At 45.9% G+C, this 21,794-nt stretch overlaps 1 protein-coding gene and 1 non-coding gene across 10 annotated transcripts in view; one reads left to right on the plus strand and one right to left on the minus strand.

Moving 5' to 3' along the window:
• The window catches only part of SMARCC2 (SWI/SNF related BAF chromatin remodeling complex subunit C2), a 34,839-nt gene extending 16,924 nt beyond the window's left edge, over window positions 1-17,915 (minus strand). For 6 of the 9 annotated variants that reach the window (XM_072990859.2, XM_072990857.2, XM_072990856.2 and 3 more), the window contains exons 1-13: window positions 17,717-17,914; window positions 13,879-13,998; window positions 12,176-12,261; window positions 10,783-10,864; window positions 10,597-10,689; window positions 9,528-9,597; window positions 7,375-7,444; window positions 6,864-6,939; window positions 6,555-6,686; window positions 5,517-5,632; window positions 5,240-5,364; window positions 4,889-4,948; window positions 558-595 (exon numbers count right to left, since the gene is read on the minus strand). In XM_072990859.2, the coding sequence (XP_072846960.2) occupies window positions 558-595; window positions 4,889-4,948; window positions 5,240-5,364; window positions 5,517-5,632; window positions 6,555-6,686; window positions 6,864-6,939; window positions 7,375-7,444; window positions 9,528-9,597; window positions 10,597-10,689; window positions 10,783-10,864; window positions 12,176-12,261; window positions 13,879-13,998; window positions 17,717-17,827 (1,179 nt within the window). In that variant the 5' untranslated portion in view covers window positions 17,828-17,914. Of the gene's footprint in view, window positions 1-557; window positions 596-4,888; window positions 4,949-5,239; window positions 5,365-5,516; window positions 5,633-6,554; window positions 6,687-6,863; window positions 6,940-7,374; window positions 7,445-9,527; window positions 9,598-10,596; window positions 10,690-10,782; window positions 10,865-12,175; window positions 12,262-13,878; window positions 13,999-17,716 lie in introns of all 9 variants that reach the window. The other 3 variants (XM_078384375.1, XM_020785355.3, XM_072990858.2) reach the window with 2 other exon arrangements.
• Window positions 17,916-21,144: 3,229 nt separating this feature from the next.
• Window positions 21,145-21,226, plus strand: TRNAS-CGA (transfer RNA serine (anticodon CGA)). The gene has a single exon. It is a non-coding gene; the product is annotated as a tRNA-Ser (tRNA).
• The last annotated feature ends 568 nt before the right edge of the window (window positions 21,227-21,794 follow it).

Here is a 21,794-nt window from a genome sequence, read left to right on the forward strand (position 1 = left end):
TAATGCAGGATTCTCACGAGGGACCTCCAGCATTTACAACTGTACGCTGTGAGCTCTGCCTCGTGAGCTGCCAGGGACCCCTCATATTTGGAAGCCCTCTTTCATTCCTGTTCCACTGAGGTCCAAAACAAGGCTTGTGAGAAGCATAACGGGACATGAGCCCTCCGGCTGAGGGCAGGATCTTTGCAGGCTGTACCACTGGGCCAGTGCTGGGCAGTCCACCTCCATGCTGACATGCCGGGGGTATGCTAGGGACGTGCCACGCATTCTCTTAGTGCCTTCACGTCCAGAAATGGTGGGTGGGGGTGGGGGCGCAGTATTGGCATGCTCCATGACTAGCTGGCAATGGCTCCCTTTCCAGGGATGCCGTTGTGGGCCCTGCCCTTTTTAGACCATTTTGGAGTTTTCTGGTAAGATGTTCTCTCCCTGCTCCCATGTGTGTGCATGCCCGGGATATAACGGCCAATGTGCCAGGGCAACATGGGCATCTCTCTCCATCTGGAGCACTGGGCTGCACTGAGTGGAGGGAGGCAGCAGAGGGCACACAATAGAGTCACCTTGCCTGCAGTCTCCACGCTCTCATCTTCTGGTTCATCTGGAAAACAAAATTAACAGTGACCACCGACGTCACAAAGGACACCTCTTTAGCCCACTCTGAGCAAGCCACCCTCTACAGGAAGCAGCAAAACATCAGGCCGGGTTGGATGTTTATTCCTTCACATTTTCCACCTTTCCTTCCAGTCAGGGACCTGAACTGGCTTACAAAATGGCAGGGAACAGGAAAGACGCATGCATGAAAATATAAAAAGCTTTTAAACTGTTGTCGAAGGGAGTCCCAGGTATGGTACATTAGAGTAATTAAAGCAGGGTGCAACTAAGGCACATGCACTACAGCCAGAACAGACATCTCAGGGAACAGGCAAATTAAACAATTGCTGTAGAAGTATATCCAGGAGACAGACTGTGGGCCTCATCAAAAACTCTTTCAAGAGTGATGTGTTTCCTTCCTTCTGATCTGGGCAGCAAAAGGGAAAATCCAGATTTGTGCAGTCCTCCTTTGCACCACCCAGAGGACCTTTTGATTTCCACACAGGACTTCTTTGTGTTTCTGAGAAGTTGGAACTCCTTGCTTAAAGTTGCTTAAAATACTATGATTCATTTGGTGAATATAGCACAGATGGTATTATAAGTACAGAACAAACAAATAAAACTATAATTGCAAGGCTTGAAACATGACAATTTAATGTGCTATTTTCTGGATACCGCACTTTAAGAAGGATGCCAACAAATAGTCAGGGGATTGGAAATCAGGCCCTGTGAGGAAAGACTGAAAGAACCAGGCAGGTTTAGCCTTGAGAAAAGAAGACTGAGGAGAGAGATGTGAGAGCACTTTTCAAATTCTTCAAAGGTAGTCATATAGAGGAGGGGTAGCATTTCTTATCAATCCTCCCAGCAGGACGTGAAATAAGGGGCTCAAGCTACAGGAAGCCAGATTTAGGCTGAATATCAGGAAAAATATCTTCACTGTTAGAGCAGAATGACAACAGAACCAATGACCAAGTGGTGAGCGCTCCAATGCTGGAGTCACTGAAGAGAAAAATGGACAACCGTCTGTCAGATCTGCTTTGATTTGGATTCCTGCCTTGAGCAGCAGACTGGACCCAATGGCCTTATAGGCCCCTTCCAACCCAATTATTCTATGATTCTATTTCCACATATTCATGTATCTGTTGGATTCCTATTAGCTAATCACATTTTTGCAAGAGAATGTGTAAGTCATGGCAGCTTAAACTACCAAGGGGATTCTAGCCATTTTGTTTTTTCTTTTTTTTAACATCTTCACATGTATATGTCTAATGAGAAGATGTAACCAACGACTTTGAGAAGCAAATGAATACCTGATAAGACAAACAGAAATGCTAGATGTCTGATTTAATTCTGGTTCCAGTGGAACTTTTTAAAAATTTCATTTCATCCAGTAGAATTATTCACCTCCTCCTTCGAACAGCTGGCCCTTAGGGCATATTATAAACAACAGACAGAACCTCTCCCATTTTGAAAACTATTTAGCATGCAAGTATGGAAAAATATTTGAAGGTAACAAATGTAAAACTAATAAAGTTAACTGGACTAATAAAACTATGCCTTCATGCAAATGTCCCTCTGGACCTTTTGTTTGACTCTTCCATTCTGGGAGTGCTTGTGGTCTACTGGAGCGATCCAAGCACATGCAAATACAGCTTCACTTGTCAACACAGTCTGTTGACACATAAGTCGAACTCAAATGACCTCAGCCTGATAAAGAAAAGCACAGCATGCTTGTTGTAGGTTTTTCGGGCTCTTTGACCATCTTCTGGAGGGTTTTCTTCCTAACGTTTCGCCAGTCTCTGTGGCCAGCATCTTCAGAGGTCAGGAGCTAGAACTCTGACTAGAAGCACAGCAATTGCTTCTCAAGCGCCTTATCTTGTCAGGAAGATGCAAAGGGTAGCCCGTTCTAAACAAGCACACACACGGCCCTCCGCAAATCCTTGTTACATTTTCACACATCACAGCATACACAGGTTTCCTTAATACTAAGATACGTTTTTGCAAGGAGGCACCACATGTGAAGCAGCCCATCCTATCTCTTTAAGTCAGTATTCACTGAAGACTAGTCTCAGTGCTTATATGAAGAGATCTTTGTGCCCTCTTTGAAGCCTACAAAACAATTCTTGGCTCCCTCCAACACAGAGACCTTCCAGTTACAAGCAGAAAAAGTTATGTCCCTCAAGGAGTCCTTCTTGTTCAGTGCTGTTACCCAACAGCCAGCAAAACCGGAAGAGCCACGTTTTTCGTCGTTTAGTCGTTTCCGACTCTTCGTGACCCCATGGACCAGAGCACACCAGGCCCTCCTATCTTCCACTGCCTCCCGGAGTTGGGTCAAATTCATTCTGGTAGCTTCTATGACACTGTCCAGCCATCTCATCCTCGGTCGTCCCCTTCTCCTCTTGCCTTCACACTTTCCCAACATCAGGGTCTTTTCCAAGAAGTCTTCTCTTCTCATGAGATGGCCAAAGTATTGGAGCCTCAGCTTCAGGATGTGTCCTTCCAGTGAGCACTCAGGTTTGATTTCCTTTAGAATTGATAGGTTTATTCTCCTTGCAGTCCAGGGGACTCTCAAGAGCCTCTTCCAGCACCACAATTCAAAAGCATCAATTCTTCGGCGGTCTGCTTTCTTTATGGTCCAGCTCTCACTTCCATACATCACTACAGGGAAAACCATAGCTTTGACTATGCGGACTTTTGTTGGCAAGGTGATGTCTCTACTTTTTAGGATGCTGTCAAGGTTTGTCATCGCTTTCCTCCCAAGAAGCAGGCGTCTTTTAATTTCGTGGCTGCTGTCTCCCTCTGCAGTGATCATGGAGCCCAAGAAAGTAAAACCTGTCACTGCCTCCATATCTTCCCCTTCTATGTCCCAGGAGGTGATGGGATCAGTGGCCATGATCTTAGTTTTTTCGACGCTGAGCTTCAGACCGTTTTTTGCACTCTCGTCTTTTACCCTCATTACAAGGTTTCTTAATTCCTCCTCACTTTCTGCCATCAGAGTGGTATCATCTGCATATCGGAGGTTGTTGATATTTCTTCCGGCAATGTTAATTCCGGCTTGGGATTCCCCTAGTCCAGCCTTTCGCATGATGTATTCTGCATATAAGTTGAATAAGCAGGGAGACAATATACAGCCTTGTCGTACTCCTTTCCCAATTTTGAACCAATCAGTTGTTCCATATCCAGTTCTAACTGTTGCTTCCTGTCCCACGTATAGGTTTCTCAGGAGATAGATAAGGTGGTCAGGCACTCCCATTTCTTTAAGGACTTGCCATAGTTTGCTGTGGTCCACACAGTCAAAGGCTTTTGCATAGTCAATGAAGCAGAAGTAGATGTATTTCTGGAACTCTCTGGCTTTCTCTATAATCCAGCGCATGTTTGCAATTTGGTCTCTAGTTCCTCTGCCCCTTTGGAATCCAGCTTGTACTTCTGGGAGTTCTCGGTCCACATACTGCTGAAGCCTACCTTGTAAGATTTTGAGCATAACCTTGCTAGCGTGTGAAATGAGTGCAATTGTACGGTAGTTGGAGCATTCTTTGGCACTGCCCTTCTTTGGGATTGGGATGTAGACTGATCTTTTCCAGTCCTCTGGCCACTGTTGAGTTTTCCAAACTTGCTGGCATATTGAATGTAGCACCTCAACAGCGTCATCTTTTAAGATTTTAAATAGTTCAACTGGAATGCCATCACCTCCACTGGCCTTGTTGTTAGCCAAGCTTTCTAAGGCCCACTTGACTTCACTCTCCAGGATGTCTGGCTCAAGGTCAGCAACTACATTGTCTGAGTTGTCCGGGATATCCAAATCTTTCTGGTATAATTCCTCTGTGTATTCTTGCCACCTCTTCTTGATGTCTTCTGCTTCTGTTAGGTCCCTCCTATTTTTGTCTTTTATCATGTCCATCTTTGCACAAAATCTTCCTCTAATATCTCCAATTTTCCTGAACAGATCTCTGGTTTTTCCTTTTCTGTTATTTTCCTCTATTTCTTTGCATTGTTCATTTAAGAAGGCCCTCTTGTCTCTCCTTGCTATTCTTTGGAAGTCTGCATTCAATTTTCTATAACTTTCCCTATCTCCCTTGCATTTTGTTTCCCTTCTCCTCTCTGCTATTTCTAAGGCCTCGTTGAACAGCCACTTTGCTTTCTTGCATTTCCTTTTCTTTGGGATGTTTTTTGTTGCTGCCTCCTGTACAATGTTACGAGCCTCTATCCAAAGTTCTTCAGGCACACTGTCCACCAAATCTAGTTCCTTAAATCTTTACAGCCCTGTAAAAAACAAGGCTACGAAGAGGAAAGGGTCCCTTACCTAAATCGGTCATGGTGCCTCCCTTCACAGGAGCAGATTCAGAATCTTTCTTGGTGTTGACTACAAAAGAAGAAAGGAAGGAAAAGATATTTTACTGGAGGAAACCTTCAGAGGATTTTGGCATCTGTCCTGCCAGCAGGTATGACAGATCCAACTATCAGCAGATCCGTAGGTGCAGTACTGTGTCACAAGCAACAGCAGGGCATACAGCCTGAAACGAAAATCCTGTTCGACCCATCAAACTGTTCTACGGAGCAATGAAGGATCTCTCAACCTACCCTCCTCAATGTATGGCGTTCAGGAAGAAAGATGGTTGTAGAGGGGAAGTCCAGTAATAGCTGGGCTTCTGACCTGTTTTTGGTAGAGTGACTTCTTCCACGTTGGGGACAGGAGAAGGCTCATCCATGTCCTTAGTAAGGTCTTCTTGCTCCTCTTCGCGGTAGCCACGCTTGGATTTGGTGTAAGGTGTGGAGGGTCTGCGGAGGAAGGAGGAAAAGGAGGTATCTCAAAAGTCTTGTTAAAGGCACCAGAAGGAAAAAAATTAAAACAAAACAACAAATACAGTGCCAGAATGATCTTGAGCTGTAGCTGGCTCAGATTCAAACAGCGGAGAAAGGCCTGTCCTTACCCTTTCTTAGCATTCTTCTTCTTAGCTTCAGGAGTAGGGGAAGGGGAAGGAGAGCGCTTCCTTTTCTTATAGTTTCCCCCCTTCTTGTCTCGTCGATCTGAATCAGGACTGTTAACCTAAAGAGGCAGAAGGAGGCCAGTGGTTTTAGCAGGTAGCAATGCTGAGCATCTGCTGAAGGAGTCCAGGGCAGCAGTTTCTCAGGGTCCTAGTTCTCACTTAGTACCCCCAGCCCTGTTTCTAGCAATTCAACAGCCAAAAAGTCAAAGGATCATTAGCTGTCTCAAATGACATATCGACTGCTGGACAGGACTACTGCAGATTCCTGGGGTAGAGAGCTTGTCACTCCAGACTAGCATGTCTCAAAGAAGGTGTGGCTCTGTCTTCTCCCTTTCAAGATTGTTTTCTATGTGCAAGGAGGAGTGTTGTGTGTTTATTTTAGTAGGAGAGGAACCTTCCGTCCTTCACTTAAAGTCTGAAATGGCAAACAGATACACCAAAGGGAGATTTTGATTATATACTCTGTCTACTCAGAATGCCTTTTTTGTGCAAAGCATTTGAGGTATAATAATCACAATCTCAGAACGGCAGAACTAGAAGGGACCCTATGGACCATCAAGTCCAGACTCTGTCATGGAGGAACACTGGGGAATCGAATTCCTACCTATTGCTAAAGTTCTTTTTCCCACCTCTAGCTTGCCCCCCATCTTCCTGTTTGTTTCCTTCGATTTCTTTGTTTGTTAGTCTCTCTCTTTCTCTCTTTTCCACCTTCAAGCATGCAGGAAACATGAAAGGATCTCTCCCAGGTGTTGACACTCAATTTTTCTTATTTTTCTGCTGGCTGCAACTATAGACAGCAACTGTAAGTAAAGATAACTTTTTTTTTCACTTAAAATGCTTCCAGAGTGATTTTTAACATATAAAGTGCTAGTCACGGTAAAAGGGGTGGACTACCGAGACCCTTCCATGCCGACTTTTCAGATGTGTTCAGCAAATGTTTTCACTCAAGAAGGTTCTACAGCTGCTATAAAAACAGCATACCTCATCGGTGAGAGTTTTTGCAGAAATTTTCTTCCGGCGGGAGACAGGACTCTTCTCGTCATTAACTTCATAGTCCTCTTCATTCATCCATTCATTGAAAGTGTCAGTGTCCAGGATCCACTTTGCATGAACCTGGGCATCAGGAGAAAAGAACTCTGAGCACCCGGAACTAAGAAGGGAAAAGACACCACTTCCCAGTCCTATAAGCTATAGGCGTAAGGCATGGCAACCTCACATTTAGCTGCTTCACAGTAGCCTCTTTTGACACAGTTGCCAGAAGTACAACTCGTACATCACACAACTTTTTACCTTGCGGGGTTTCTCTGGCGTGGGGGCATCCTCCACCGGGGCCTCAATTTCGCTCGCTGGGATCCATGTGTCATAGCTACAAAGGGAAGCCAACAGTCCTGAAAGGGTCAGGCCAAGAACTCGCCACCCTACAAGGAGATCTCCAAGGTGTGGGTACGACTGGCAAACCAAAGTTCACTTATAAAGGAGCCTCGTGGCGCAGTGGTTAAACCGCTGTACTGCAGCTAAAACTGTGCTCACAACCTGGGATTCAAATCCCAGGTAGCCGGCTCAAGGTTGACTCAGCCTTCTATCCTTCCGAGGTCGGTAAAATGAGTACCCAGCTAGCTGTGCCGGGGGGGGGGGGCAATGTGTAGCCTGCATAATTAACATGTAAACCACCCAGAGAGTGCTTGAAGCGCTATGGGGCGGTATATAAGCAGCACGCTTTGCTTTGCTTTGCTTTATAGCACACCCTCAGAGGACAGGAAAGATGTATGAATGTCAAATCCTAACACTAGGCTCAGCTCACCTGTCAGGGTAGTAGCCCCAGTGCAGAAGGACCTGCTTATCTCTCTTCATAATTGGCCGAACCCACTCTTCTACAAAAAAGAAAGGGGGAGGGGGAGGGAGAATGAATTAGGGACTGTTATCCAAGCCATCGGTTTACACTGGGAATGCCTTATTACAGTACTTTTAATACATCACTTGTATTATACACTGCATTTGTGACAGCAAATTAACCCAAAATCCTGTAGAAGTGGGTTTATAACCCTATGGGGAGGAAAGAATGGTTGCACCAATAACAACCCATCTGTGCCCTGAGACTATCCCTCAGAGGTTCTGCCTGGGTATCCCCACTACCTAAAGACAAGAGACCAAAGATCTGGTCCTTTTGGGCAATGGATCACATTTGTAGAATCTCCTCCCTAACACCTACATGGTTATTCTTCCAAGGAAAGACTGTTGGGGGAAGGGGCTTTTAAAATTTCTTTAGTAGTTAGTTTTATTGATTCAGGTTTTTAAGACCACTTTGTACTTCATGATATTTTACTGCCAAGCTGGCTGAAGTGCAGAAGACTGAATTCTTAATAAAAAATGAAATAAGCAGAGCACAGAATAAACACATAGGCAAGCAGTCATGGTTGCATCCTGTGAGAAATTAGTCATCATTCAATCATTGCTACTTCAGAGCAATAGGGCAGGAGGAAAGGGATTACAGTACACTGCCGTTTGTTTCTGAGTTTCTGCCAAGAGATTTTGGGATGATACTAGCAGGACAGCCTGTTTCAGAAAAAAGAAAAGAAAAGAAAGATTTCTAAGATTTAAGGAAAAAAATCGTGATGCCTTCTTTCCATTTGCCTAGGTTGGCCCAAACAGCCTGAAGCAGGGAGCAAACTCCACCCCCCGGGTCCCAACTTCATGCAAACCAATGTCCCTGAAAGTCTTCCACAAAACAAGAATGCTGCTGCAGCAGCCGTGGTCACATCCTGCCCTACCACCGAAGGTAAGAGCTCTGTGGGAGCCTCCGCAAAACGAAGGCAGGAAGAGACAGCAGCAGCAGCACCCATCCTCTGCCCTACCAGAGAAAAAAAGACGTAAGGCAAGGGTAGCTGCCTAGAGCTGCCTCTGGGAACGCACGTTCGACAACACGCAAGGCGCCCATGAAGAAGAACAAGAAACAGGCACAGCTCTCGGCGGCAGCGGCAGCAATGACTGCAACCTATGTGAAGCCATCCCCCCAAAGGAGGAGGACCCACGAGATGTTTGACCACCGCCAGAGGTGGCTGCTTCCCCCCCCCGAAAAGGCCTGAGTCTGAAAGATGGAGGCTGTTGCTGCTGGACCTTCCTTCCTTTCCTTCCTCCCTTCTTTTATAGAAGGAGACGGCCAGCTCCTCCACGAATGGATTCATGAAGTAGCCTGTTCTGGAGAGTTTCATGGAGTAGCCAGAGCTCACCAGACCAGGTGATCCCTCCCGAAAACTGGCGAGAGAACATTTGCCATCCTGGCAAGGATAAGGACAAGGCTGGCCCTGTGAATGAGCCCCCCCCCCCCATTTTCAATGAATACTACAGAGGGCCACCAATCCCCTTCCAAGAAGCTTTGTGCAGTCTCCTTTGGAAAATGCCTTGAGACTACGAGGTAGTCTACTAGAAATTCAGAGGTATTTCCCCTGAAAATAAGCCCTAATGCATTTTTTGGAGCAAAAATTAATATAAGAGCAGGGGAAACAGGGTACCATTTCTTCAAGGCTCCCCATTCTAAGTGAAAGGACAATCCTGCATTGCACGGTGCTTCAGGGTTTGCAAAACAAACAACAACAACAAAACCCAGCAAAACGTGCTACAGAAATTTGAGTCATACTTTACCTCTAAAAAATGTATGAAGAGTATCTTACTTTCTTTCGCCACCACAACTTCTGCCCGCCACTTTATTAACCAGCTTCTTTCTTTGACTGCCGAAAATACCAACATGGCTGCTACAACTGTATAATAACCCTTCCAATGCACCACTTCCTGAAAAAACTACTGGAAAAACTATTCTACAAAACTGAACAGCGAGCAGCACGGCATTTTCTCAGCTGTCCTGAACCAGTAGCACAATCTAGTACCCATTACTCAGTGACGAATTGAGTAAACTAACAATTCAGAATTACTCTGGTCAGAAATAGACGGGAACCTCACCTTCCTCCAGGCTACCAGGAACAGGGAAGACAATGTGGGAAGCAATGCTCTTATCTTCAGTTAGTGTTCCCTGAAAGGACATTAAAACACATTTACAACAACCAGAGCAGAGAATGTCCAACTTCTAGGAAAATATAGCTCATTATGACGGAGATTACCAAGTAGAAGACAGCTAGAAAAACTATGGGGAAAAGCTGATTGTTTATGCAACTAAGCCTCACCCACAAAAGGCCCAAGATACTCCCAAGTTAAAACCACTAGATGGAGTCCATTTTTTTGATTCCTATTAATCCACAAATGTCCATGTAGACTTTATTGTGCTACATTACTAAAAGAGCCGCAGTACTATGTGGCATTTGCTCAACTTTTAACTCTTTAGCCCCCCTCCGTGATGTGGTGCTTTCTGTTTATCTGAAGAGCCAGGAACACAACGAGGAACCATACAAATTTAGATTTGAGCTCATCTTTTTAGGAACATACCAGGACTGCAATCCTATGCACACTTATCTAGGAATCATCCCTACTACCGACAGTGAGACATACTTCCAAGTAAACCCAGACACATTTCCAAATAAACTGGCTGCAAAGTCTGAACAAAGCTCAAACTTCCACTCTGCAGCAAGGGATAGGAAAACACCCCCGCTCTGCAGCTACTTTAAGAGCTCTTCAACCCCTTGATGGGAAAGAGCGGCTCTGCTGAGACCAAACGACATGAACAATGTGCACAAACACTCAGGCAAAACTTCGGAAAGACTCCCTTGCAGAGATTACTCAGCAGAAGGGGAGTGCTGAATAATCACGTCCCACTCTATGAGCCAGGATTATTCCTTTTAACTGCTTGATGTATTGCGAAGAGCAAGGAATAGGAGAACATCACAGATACCATTCCCTGTGGACAAGTTATTCAAGGCAAAATTCCTTTTTTGGGTCATACACTGACATAAAGTGACATTATTTTTCATCCTCAAGTCCCTCAATCTACCACTAGCTCAAACTTTTTTTACTTGTACAGATTTCTTTTCTTTTCTTTTTTGATACCACATTTCTGTGGTCTGACAGTCTTACCCACCTGATGCCGTTTGATTATGTCTTTCAACTTAGCCTGCAATTTAGGGTCGATGTCTGGATGCAAATAGATGTTAGGTCGCGAGAGGCAATTGTTCTGGAAAACCAACAAATGGTGCAAGTGAATGCCCTGGTGGCCAGAAGCAGTGCTTTTTCAAGGGAGATGGAGAGACAGGAAGTGTCACCTTACCTGCACCAAAGATTTTTCTATGGTCATGAACATCTCCACATTGCGATCCATCCGTGATGGATTCTGGAAGTCGAAACGCCGCCTTATTGGAAGAAAAAAGCAATCTTCGTGAAAGACACAATTCACACCTCACAGATAATCTATTTTACAAGTAGGGGAAGGCAGGAGAAATTCCACTGATCTTGGATTCTGGACACTTCAGCTACAGGGTAGTACTTAGCACTAGCACCCCACTCCTCATTCCTAGCTTTTCTACTGGGTTAGCTCCTTATATATGTAATGCAGCAACAGATAGTTCATCACTATTCAATACCTCTTGAGTAATGACACTGACTCAGTACTGTTGTTACTGCTTTATGAACTGTATACAAGTTTAAACACTCAAAACCACAAAGAGTCTTATAGCTTCTTAAATCCTAACATATTTAGTATGGGATAGATTTGCTTACCCTGCAATCCAAAAGCTTACACCATAACATATTTGTTGGATCTTTTAGCTACCACAAGTATCTTTGGGCTTTTTTCCCCTGATGCAAGTTAACAGGGTCAACCTCTCTGAAAAGAGTTACAATGGAATTTCATGTACTATTAGCCACCAGAGAAGAACATATTCAAGGTTATTAACAGAATATATTAATCTGATTAAAATCCAACTGATAATGCTGTATAAATCTATTTCTCCCCCTATCTGGAAGGACAGTGCAGATAAACCTGTATGAGGAGCTCTCGCGCATGTATTTTTCTTACAAGATACAGTGGGGTCTTGACTTAAGAACGACTCGAGTTAAGAACATTTTGACTTAAGAACCACTCTCATAGGAAAATATTGACTTGACTTACATACTTAGATTTGAGTTAAGAACTGAAAAAAACCACGTGGGAGGCAGGGAAAGTGCAAAATTTGAACTTTCAGTTAACTGTTGGCCAGTGAAAAGGGTGCCTGTCTGCTTCCTCACTCCTCCCAGCGTTTAGAGAGTGGATTGGGAGACAGTCTTCAGACTGCCTGGTACTGCCTGGACTGCATTTTCCCTGCCTTCCCTGAACCTTTCTTGACCTAAGAAAAAAAGAAACAAAATATCCCCCTCTAGTAGTCGAAGGCAGAATAGCAGCTTCCCATTAGTTTCTATGGACGGAAAAGAGCAGATACGGATCAAATGGTTTTCAATGCACTCCTATGGGAAATGCAGACTTGACCTGAGAACTTTTTGAATTGAGAACCGCCTTCCAATACGGATTAAGTTCTCAAGTCAAGACCCCACTGTATAACTACCAAGCAACAATCTAATACTCATTCATTTCAATCTAAAAGGACGGACGTCAGCTCCGTGGATCTATAATCCAGAAGTCTTGCCTTCACAGGGGATGCTATGACAGTAACACAGAAAGGGCTTACCATCCTTGGTCACTCTTGAATTTATAGGCTGCCGCAAGAATATGGCACAGAGCACCACCAGCTTTGAAATCTAAGAAGCATTTTATCTGTAAAAGACAGCAAAAGCCAGGTAGGGAGTTAAGCTACCAGTGTCTACTTTAGAAATTAATCTCTCCAATGTGTGTGTGTGTGTGGGGGGGACTTCATGTCCTCCTCAGTGGCTGGCCACAACATAACCCAGAGCATCACAGAGAAACAGCCTGACCCTTGCAATGAAAATATCAGTAGGCTAGCTGAGCACATTGTCAAATCAAGGTCATCCAGTAAATCCACTTGATTAGAGAGGGATTCTTTAAAGGAAGGTCAATCCAATAAACTCAGAATTAATTTTATATGGGATGGGGAAAACTGAGTTCATCCTTTCAGAGAGGAGTCAGCTAAACTAAATTGTGATCCTTCTACCACATGGATGTTATGCACTGATACTGGATTAGCCACCAAAATGTAAAGAGTGGCTTTTGTAAAGCTGTGTCAGTGTCTAGATCAAAATGGATCAAGGAACTGCTGGATTGGTCAGCGGTTTAGGTCTCTGGCTGTGGAGCCAGAAGTTGGGAGTCTGATTCCCTCCACTGTGCTTCCTTGACAGGAGCTGGACTCTATGATCCACAGCTCTGCTGTTCTACGATAACAATGATGATGATTATGATGAAGCCATGCATCCCTGAGGAAAATCTGTGGAGTCAGAAATACTGTACTCTACACACACTTGATCACAGTTATTCTCACACATTCACCTATCTGCTTTCTTTTTCCCATTCATTCTCCCAAGCTACCTCCCTTTGTCAGCCTTACAGAGCAAAGAGGCTTAGAAAGGAATTTCACTCTATTTGTCTAAACTTAATGGAAGGGATGGGTGTGAGCAGATCACCGGGCATAAAGAGAAAGTAGCAACTCTACCTCCAAGCTGTTGCACCATGAAAATCTCTCCATTCCCTGCAATTAGGCTTTTTATAAAAAGGGCCTACTCATGCAAATAAGGCCTTTTTTTTTTAAGTCAATCTGCATATGATGGTAGCCTGTGACTCCTATAAGAAGATTATAATAGCCCTGCTGATGAGAAGAAAAATCTATCTAGTCTAGTGTTGTGTTCAAACAGTGGCATACCAGAGGTCTTCGAGATGTTCACAGTCAAGGACACGAGGGCGGCAGCACCAAACAACATGACTGCATTGGCAAGAAATGCAGACAAACAGCCAAACCGCACTATGCACACAAGTTCCTCACTACTTTCCTGTGATCAAACTCAGACCAAAATTCTAAGGACAGTACCACAGATCGAAAAAAAAAAGGGGACTATTTTACTCTACATTCTCCTCTCTAAAAACAGAAAACTAGCATACTGAGTAGAAAGGAATTAAAAGAGCTCCCTCTGAACATCCACATTTCCTACATGATGGGAACTTTTCACATTGGAAAGCACTTAAAATAATGCTTCAACTGCTATCTGTAATGGTAAACTCCAGAGTTTTGGTCATTCTACAGAACACAGAAGATGGGGAGGAGGAAAGATTTCTGTTGAAGTTCTTGAACTAATATTATTCAAACTGGACTGGACTGCACTTCATTGGCCAAGGCAAAATAAGACACCTCTTGCTATAGCTGACTGTGTGGAAAGTGTTGTTCTTCCTCTACCACTAAGGGATTAAGCAGGTGGTGATGCTTACAGGTAACTTTGTGAGCGGTGCATTGCTGACGTGCTTTCCAAACACCTCTTCTTGGAACTGGAGCAGCTGCACCACGAGACTGGACAAGGACTTGTTGGTAGGTGGCTCTGCTTGGATGTACTGTGGGGAGGAGGATAAACACTTTTAGATTCACTGTAGCCAGAGTATCTCTTGGTAAACCACAGATATGTCAGCATGGCAAGCAACACCCAGGGTATTCATTTTAAACTAGTAGCAGCTCATGATAACCCACAACTGGGTCATCACCAGGAATGGAAAAGGTGCTTTAACCTCCTACAAGTAGATCATACCCTCAGTTTAACAACATATTACATTGTTATTACCACAATCACTTTTCTTCTTATTCTTGACAAGAATGGGCCTGATGTCACAGGAAAGGATTACAAATGTATTCAAAGGCTCTCTGAAATGGACACATCATTGGGGAGAAGAAACAACGCACCCCAAGAAGACCAAACCCCCAAACAAAGACAAAATAACCTTTTATCTTAGCACTTAGATGCATTTAGGTACAATAAAGCTGCACTGATGAATCTTCTTCCTTTGGAGTAAGCCCTATTGGACACAATTAACTTATTTCTGAGTAAAGCAAATGAGGTGCAAGATTCTGGTGTTACAAGACCTATGGTCAGTGAACAAAGTGGGTTCCAGTGTCTAGAACGCTGCAGTCATAATGAAAAAGTTTGAAAAGTACAGTACAGTACTGCAAGTAGGGAATGTGTGGAGCAGGAGAATGAGCCGTCCTGTTCAGACTAACAATGTAACCTTTTTCCAAGTGCTTTTGATTTTTCCTGGATAGTTTGGGTTCAATGCAAATCAATTTCCATGGTCTCAAAAGTATTCTAGTAACTATTTTAAAACACTGACATTGGGAGTCCAGGTTCCAGCTTATCACAGATTTCTTGACAGTTAATGTGTTCAAGTGGAACAGAGAGAAGAACACGGGGACCCCTACAAACCTCCTTCTCAGCCTTCCTGTTTGTATGCACCAGCTAAGCATGTATGCACCAGCTAAGCCTGACCACCTTATCCATCTCCTGAGAAACCTATATGTGGGACAAGAAGCAACAGTTAGAACTGGTCATGGAACAACTGAGTGGTTCAAAATTGGGAAAGGAGTACGGCAAGGCTGTATATTGTCCCCCAGCTTATTTAACTTATATGCAGAATACATCATGCGGAAGGCTGGACTGGAAGAAACCCAAGCCGGAATTAAGATTGCCGGAAGAAATATCAACAACCTCCGATATGCAGATGACACCACTCTGATGGCAGAAAGTGAGGAGGAATTAAAGAACCTTGTAATGAGAGTGAAAGAGGAGAGTGCAAAAAACGGTCTGAAACTCAACATCAAAAAAACTAAGATCATGGCCACTGGTCCCATCACCTCCTGGGAAATAGAAGGGGGAAGATATGGAGGCAGTGTCAAATTTTATCTTCCTGGGCTCCATGATCACTGCAGATGGAGACAGCAGCCCTGAAATTAAAAGACGCCTTCTTCTTGGGAGGAAAGCGATGACAAATCTTGACAGCATCTTGAAAAGCAGAGACATCACCTTGCCAACAAAAGTCCGAATAGTCAAAGCTATGGTTTTTCCTGTCGTGATGTATGGAAGTGAGAGCTGGACCATAAAGAAAGCAGACCGCCGAAGAATTGATGCTTTTGAATTGTGGTGCTGGAGGAGGCTCTTGAGAATCCCCTGGACTGCAAGGAGAACAAACCTATCAGTTCTAAAGGAAATCAACCCTGAATGCTCACTTGAAGGACAGATCCTGAAGCTGAGGCTCCAGTACTTTGGCCATCTCATGAGAAGAAAAGAGTCCTTGGAAAAAACCTTGATGTTAGGAAGGTGTGATGGCAAGAGGAGAAGGGGACGGCCGAGGATGAGATGGCTGGACAGTGTCTGCGAAGCAACCAACATGAACCTGACACAACTCCGGGAGGCAGTAGAAGACAGGAGGGCCTGCCGTGCTCTGGTCCATGGGGTCACGAAGAGTCGGACACGACTAAACGACTAAACACACACACACAAGCATTTAACACACTGTCTACCACTGGGGTCATTTCAACTTCATTTCCAACCATCTCCAATGTGAAACCGGTGGCATTCTGCTAGCTTTTTCGTTCTGCTGAGGGATCTTGAAAGAGAGCCCATCAGCGCTGTCATCCTTCATATTTTATTCTAAACTACTGGACTGACAAGTCATTTGAACTTGCAGGAAGTGGGGAAGCAGGCAGGTCAGAAGCTGTCAGTCCAAACCCAGGCGACTGCCTGGTGACCCAGCCGTGTACTGTCTTCTGCTCAGAAGGTCAAAGGTAAGACCCTGGGAACCACACAGCTGGCAGAACGGATGCAGCCTTCCAGGAACAGAGATCTTAAGAAAAACACCAGGCATTGCTCCACATGCTGACATCTGAAAAGGCGGCTTCTGTCCTATTTCCCATAACTCAGAAGTTACCTATCTGTACACTCCCACAGTTCTCTTCTCTTCTGTCAGTGGGTCAGGAAGATGTCCAGAAAAGATTAAATCAATTTCTCATTCAGAATCTAAGTACTGTACTGGGAGGAAAGCCGAATGGAGGAGCAGATTTAACATGCAAATGGCATTGGTAGACAGAAAACAGCCACCATCCCCTTTTGACTGGTGCCTCTCATATAAAATAATGAGATACAGAGGTTAAACTGAAGCAGACAAAATACCTCCAATGGACAAAAATTCACATTAATAACAGACAAATGAAAGCCAGGCTGGACATCCAAAGAAGATTAAGAGAATAGTTAAGAATCTGTCCAGGGGGTGTAAATCATGGTTTCCTCTTCCAAAAATGGAAAAATGCTCTTTTTCCTATAAATTCTCTTACTGGTCAGAGTAAGTAGAAACTACTGAGATCCATCCTGGGCTTCTACCTCTCCAGAAAGAGAAGCTACAGTATTTGTAAAATAAAGAAACAAAATGCAAGGCCAGTGAACGTCTCAATGAATGAAAGTTTCGGTGACGGGAACAGAAGGAATCTGTGCCAGAAGGATGGGAACGAAGGGCAGAAGCAAGAAAATGCTTAATGGGGCAAAAGACAATAGGGCAGCGGGGGACACCAGCATGACACCAAGAGCTCGGAAAGGGGGTGGCGGCAGAAAAACAAAAAAACAAATTGAGACGAGGAGTTGTCAACATGGGGTCCTGCTGTACCAGAAGCCGTCCGCGAGCTGCAAAAGGGCCAACACAGCTCTCCCCCCCCCATGGCTCATGATCGGTTTCGGATGGAGAGAGGATAAATCGGGGCGCTCCCCCTTGGGGGGGGGCGAAGCGGCCAGTTCAGCACAAGAGGGCGGTGCGCCGAGGATGCGACCCCTCCAGACGATGCAACGATGGGGAGCAGGGCGGGTTGTCGGGGGACACCCCCAGCACCTTTTTTGCCTTCAATCCGAGGAGCGCCTCTTGCACCGTTTCAACACGCGTGTTTCTCTTCTTCCCGTTTGGTATTGCTGCAATTCCCCCCCCAACCCCCCCCCAGGCCTGCTTCGCTGCCTAGGGATGGGGTGGGAGAAAGGGCTGGGGCAAGGGGGGGGGGAAATCAGCGAGACGATGCCCCCGAGGTGCGGGGCGGCGTCCGAAGCGTGCATTCCCCGATGCAAAAGGAGACAGATGCAGGGAACCGATGGGGGGGGGCCGTGGAAGTGGAGGAGGAGGAGGAGGAGAAGCGCCCCTTCCCTTCCTTTCCTCGCCCCCCCTTCCCCGAGAGCTTCCAGGAGGGGCTGCCAAAAAGGGGCAGGGGCGGAGCAGAGGCAGGCCGAGGGAGGCCTGGGCAGGCCGGTACCTTCTTGTAGTTCTTGCCCAGCCAGACACGCGCGCTGTCGAACTGGCTAACGGTGTCGGAGGCCTCGTAATACTTGACGTTGGGGCCGCCGTCCTTCTTCCGCACCGCCATTTTCCCAGCGCCGCCGGCCTGGGCCGCGCCGCCGAGCCTCCCTCTCGCCCTCTCTGCCAGCAGCGCGCGTTCCAGCCAGGGGCCTCCCGAGCGCCCTCTGCCGGCGACGGCCCCGCGCTGCGCTCCATCGCGCGCTATAAGCGCTAAGCCAGATTCGCTCGCCCTGTTCTCGATACAAGCAGGCGCAGCGACCCCTGCTGGGAAAGGAAAGACTTTCGGTCCGCTAAAACGAAGTCCGCTCGCCCCCTGCCGACGACAGGTCGCAATTGCTAGGATCCTTCCGGGGAGGAAAATGCCGGAAGAGGCAGAGACAGCGTTCATTCTACCCCCCCGGAGGAATAAGAACAATAACAGAACAGCAAAAAGAAGGCAACGGCAGTAGTACTAGCAGCAAGGACAGCAGCAATAGTTGTAGTAATTATTCCCCAAAACCACGGCTGTTACTATTAATGATTTCCCCAGTAAAATCCTTCATGTAACACTTGACCCTGTAATCAGGAAGTGAATGAGCGATTATGAATTTCTGCTTCCCTAAATCGAAGCTTCAGTTGAAGTCAACTGTTGGTACCTACTTCAAGTTGCTTAGTTGCAAATATTTTTCAAAAGCATTGCACTGGTTTTAAGTCTTTTATGTCTTGGGGCCTTCTAGTGGGTAAACACTGCCTTGGGTTCCTCTACCATCAGACAGCAGTCCGCTGTTTGAGGAGGCAGGTGCCATTCCCTTTAGCAAGGAGAAAGAACAATTGGTTTAATGTACAATATTCTCGAAGGCTCTCACGGCCAGGATCCAATGGTGGTTGTAGGTTTTTTGAGCTGTTTCAGAACTCAGCCAAAAAGCCTGAAAAACCTACAACAACCAACAATTGGTTTGTTTGGAAGCAACTGCAGAAAATTTAAACAAAACAAAAACCTGCTCCCATCTCTCCAGGAGAAAAATCAGCTAGGCAATCTGGTTAGAGAAATCCCTGGGAGAGAGAAGGGAACAAGGCCTAGTCCATTAGCCTCCAAGGGCACTTCCAGGAACGGCTCCTACCGCAGTCCTCTAGCCCAAGTTTAGTGGGGCTGACGCTCAAGTACGTATTTGGGGATGACATGGCAGCTTCAGGGTTTCCCATCTGTTGAGGTCTGTTCCTAAGGCCTTCAGATCTCGCTTGCAGATGTCCTTGTATCGCAGTTGTGGTCTCCCTCTGGGGCGATTTCCCTGCACTAATTCTCCATACAGGAGATCCTTTGGAATCCGACCATCAGCCGTTCTCACAACGTGCCCAAGCCAACGTAGTCATCGCTGTTTCAGTAATGTGTTCATGCTGAAAATTCCAGCTCGTTCTAGGACTACTCTATTTGAAACTTTGTCCTACCAGGTGATACCAAAAATCTGTTAGAGGCAACGCATATGGAAGGTGTTCAGCTTCCTCTCCTGCCGTACACAAAAGGTCCAGGACTCACTGCAGTACAGGAGTGTGCTCAGGACACAGGCTCTATAGACCTGGATCTTCGTATGTGTCGTCAGCTTTTTATTGAGCCATACTCTCTTTGTGAGTCTAGAGAACATGGTAGCTGCTTTGCCAATGCGTTTATCCAGCTCGACATCCAGAGAGAGGGTGTCAGAGATGGTTGAGCCAAGGTACACAAAGTCATGAACAACCTCCAATTCTTGTGTGGAGATGGTAATAGAAGGAGGTGAGTCCACGCCCTGGCCCATGACTTGTGTTTTCTTCAGGCTGATTGTTAGTCCAAAGTCATCTGAGCGTTCAGCCTGGAGGCAGGCATTGCATCACAGCCTCTCCCAATTTGAAGAGACCCTTGTCCAGCAGGCTGAGGCAAAGAGGAAGTCACAAAAGCAGCAAAACCAGGGAGCTGGACAGGGGACAGATTGGATTTGTCTTCAGTGTGGAAAAGATTGTCACTCTCGAATCGGCCTCCTCAGCCACACTAGACGCTGCTTCAAGTCCTCCATACAGAGCACGTTACCATAGTCTTTTGAGACTGAGGGATGCCTAACTGGCAGCTTCAACTTACACTGCAATGACGAGGGAGTGTAGCTAATAAAGAATACCAGGGTGCTGTGAACAACATGTTCTAGGTATCAGGATTTCAAAGCTCTATCTACACAAAGACATGTGAAATAAAATGCCTCTGAGCAGCTGCAGAATGCAACCTCCAGGGGTCATTCTAGGGAACCACCAGCACCCCACACACAAGAAAGAGGAGCCATTTCCAAGAAGAGAGCAGTGGCACTTAGGTGCCTCCCAGAATTAAATGCCAGGCTTGTGGAGCATCCGCGCGTGTTTAAATGATCTTGTGAGTTGCATCCTGAGTGCGGGGACAGTTGGTGGGGTGGAAAGCACAGCCTAGATGGCTGCAGGAAAGACTAGAGTTTTTTTAAAAAGGAAGTACATTGATACACACAGGCAGGTCAGCAAGCCATTTATTTATACTTCTACAAAGACCTGGGTGAACACAGGCAGGGCTGGTACAATCTTACACCTCCGTTCAGAAGGTCGGCAGGGATGAGTTGGGGGGGGAGTCACCGGAGAGTGAAGTGGAGGAGCAGCCCACTTGCTGTTATGGATCAGCCTCAACTGTTGGGATTGTGAGTCTGTGCGAGCAACGGATTGTGATGCTGCCCTGGAACGGAAGAGAGCGCAAGTTGCTGCTCAGCCCCATTAGGAAAGGCCACGATTGATGGCCTCCATAGAAGCTGCGAATCCCAAATCTTTGGCTTTGTCAGATGCAGCTCTGCCCTTTGGAAGGATCACAACGGTATTAAGGAATTCGCAAGGCAGCGATGATTTAATCTGCTGTTTCTGTTCCTAAATCCCGCTAATGGGAGAAGGAAGGAACTCTGCTCAGGGGAGCATCCCTTGACATGGACACCACTGACCGCGGGGCATCCGGCATGCCGTCAATCTTCTTGGGCAAGCCAAACCCCTATTCCTGTAAAGAGGTCGATGAGAAAGCGTGAGCGATAAACGAGGGTAAAAAAACTATGCTAGAAACTGGAGTCTCGGTGGTTGCAGCGGCGGAGAGATTCCGTCGGAGGTGGTTGCACGACTCATGAGAGGAAGGGACACATCGCAGAGGAAAGGGACCTGGTCGCGTTATTTTGGGGTGATTGAGAGGCTAGGTTGAGACAGACTGACACTTTATTCCATCTTCTTCCCCTCCCAAAAAAGATCTGTGCTTCTGGCGGTGATTTCATTCTTTCTCCGCTCTAAAAAAAGAAAAGGAAAGAGGGGGAAAAAAAGAGGGGGAGGGAAAAGTCAGCTGCTAGACTGATCTGTCTAGCAGAAGCTCGCGGAAAGCTTGGCCCGAGAGTCACGGTGGCCGAGTGGTTAAGGCGTTGGACTCGAAATCCAATGGGGTTTCCCCGCACAGGTTCGAATCCTGTCCGTGACGGAAGGCTTCTTTTTTATGAAAGAAAAAAAGAGGGCCACCTACTTTTGAAGAATTCCTTCTTAAAAACGAAACGTGCAGGGAGTGATCAAAAACCTCACACAAACAAGGGAGAAATTCTGCCAACAGTAGAAACTCAAGAGTAACTCTCTGCACTTCCAGCGAAAAAGAAACTCCGGACCACATCCGGCTGGAAAAAGAAACGGTAGGTCCCTCCCTAAATCCAGGAAGGCGGAGTTCCAGCTCTGACGTTATGGAAATGAGGGACACCTGGTTCAAAAGTGGGACAAGTCGGCCCTCCAAAACCCGATTAAGCCGGGAGCCACGCTTTGTCCATAGGTTGCGGGGGGTTTTTTTTTCGTCCTTGGGAGGCGAGCCACTTATCCACCATGTGCTGCGAAATAAGAATAATGGGGTTTTTGAATTGACTTTTGACGTCCCGCCAAATCAGGATGGGCTGTGTGTATTTTTTTAGTTCATTATCTCTTCTTCTGTACAACAGAGATAAACTAATAACGAAAAAGGGAGACCGAAAATATCAATAGACCGCATAGTCATCATTTGCAAGGCC

The sequence above is a fragment of the Pogona vitticeps genome, chromosome 2, assembly GCF_051106095.1.
Source record: "Pogona vitticeps strain Pit_001003342236 chromosome 2, PviZW2.1, whole genome shotgun sequence".
Taxonomy (NCBI): Eukaryota; Metazoa; Chordata; class Lepidosauria; order Squamata; family Agamidae; genus Pogona; species Pogona vitticeps.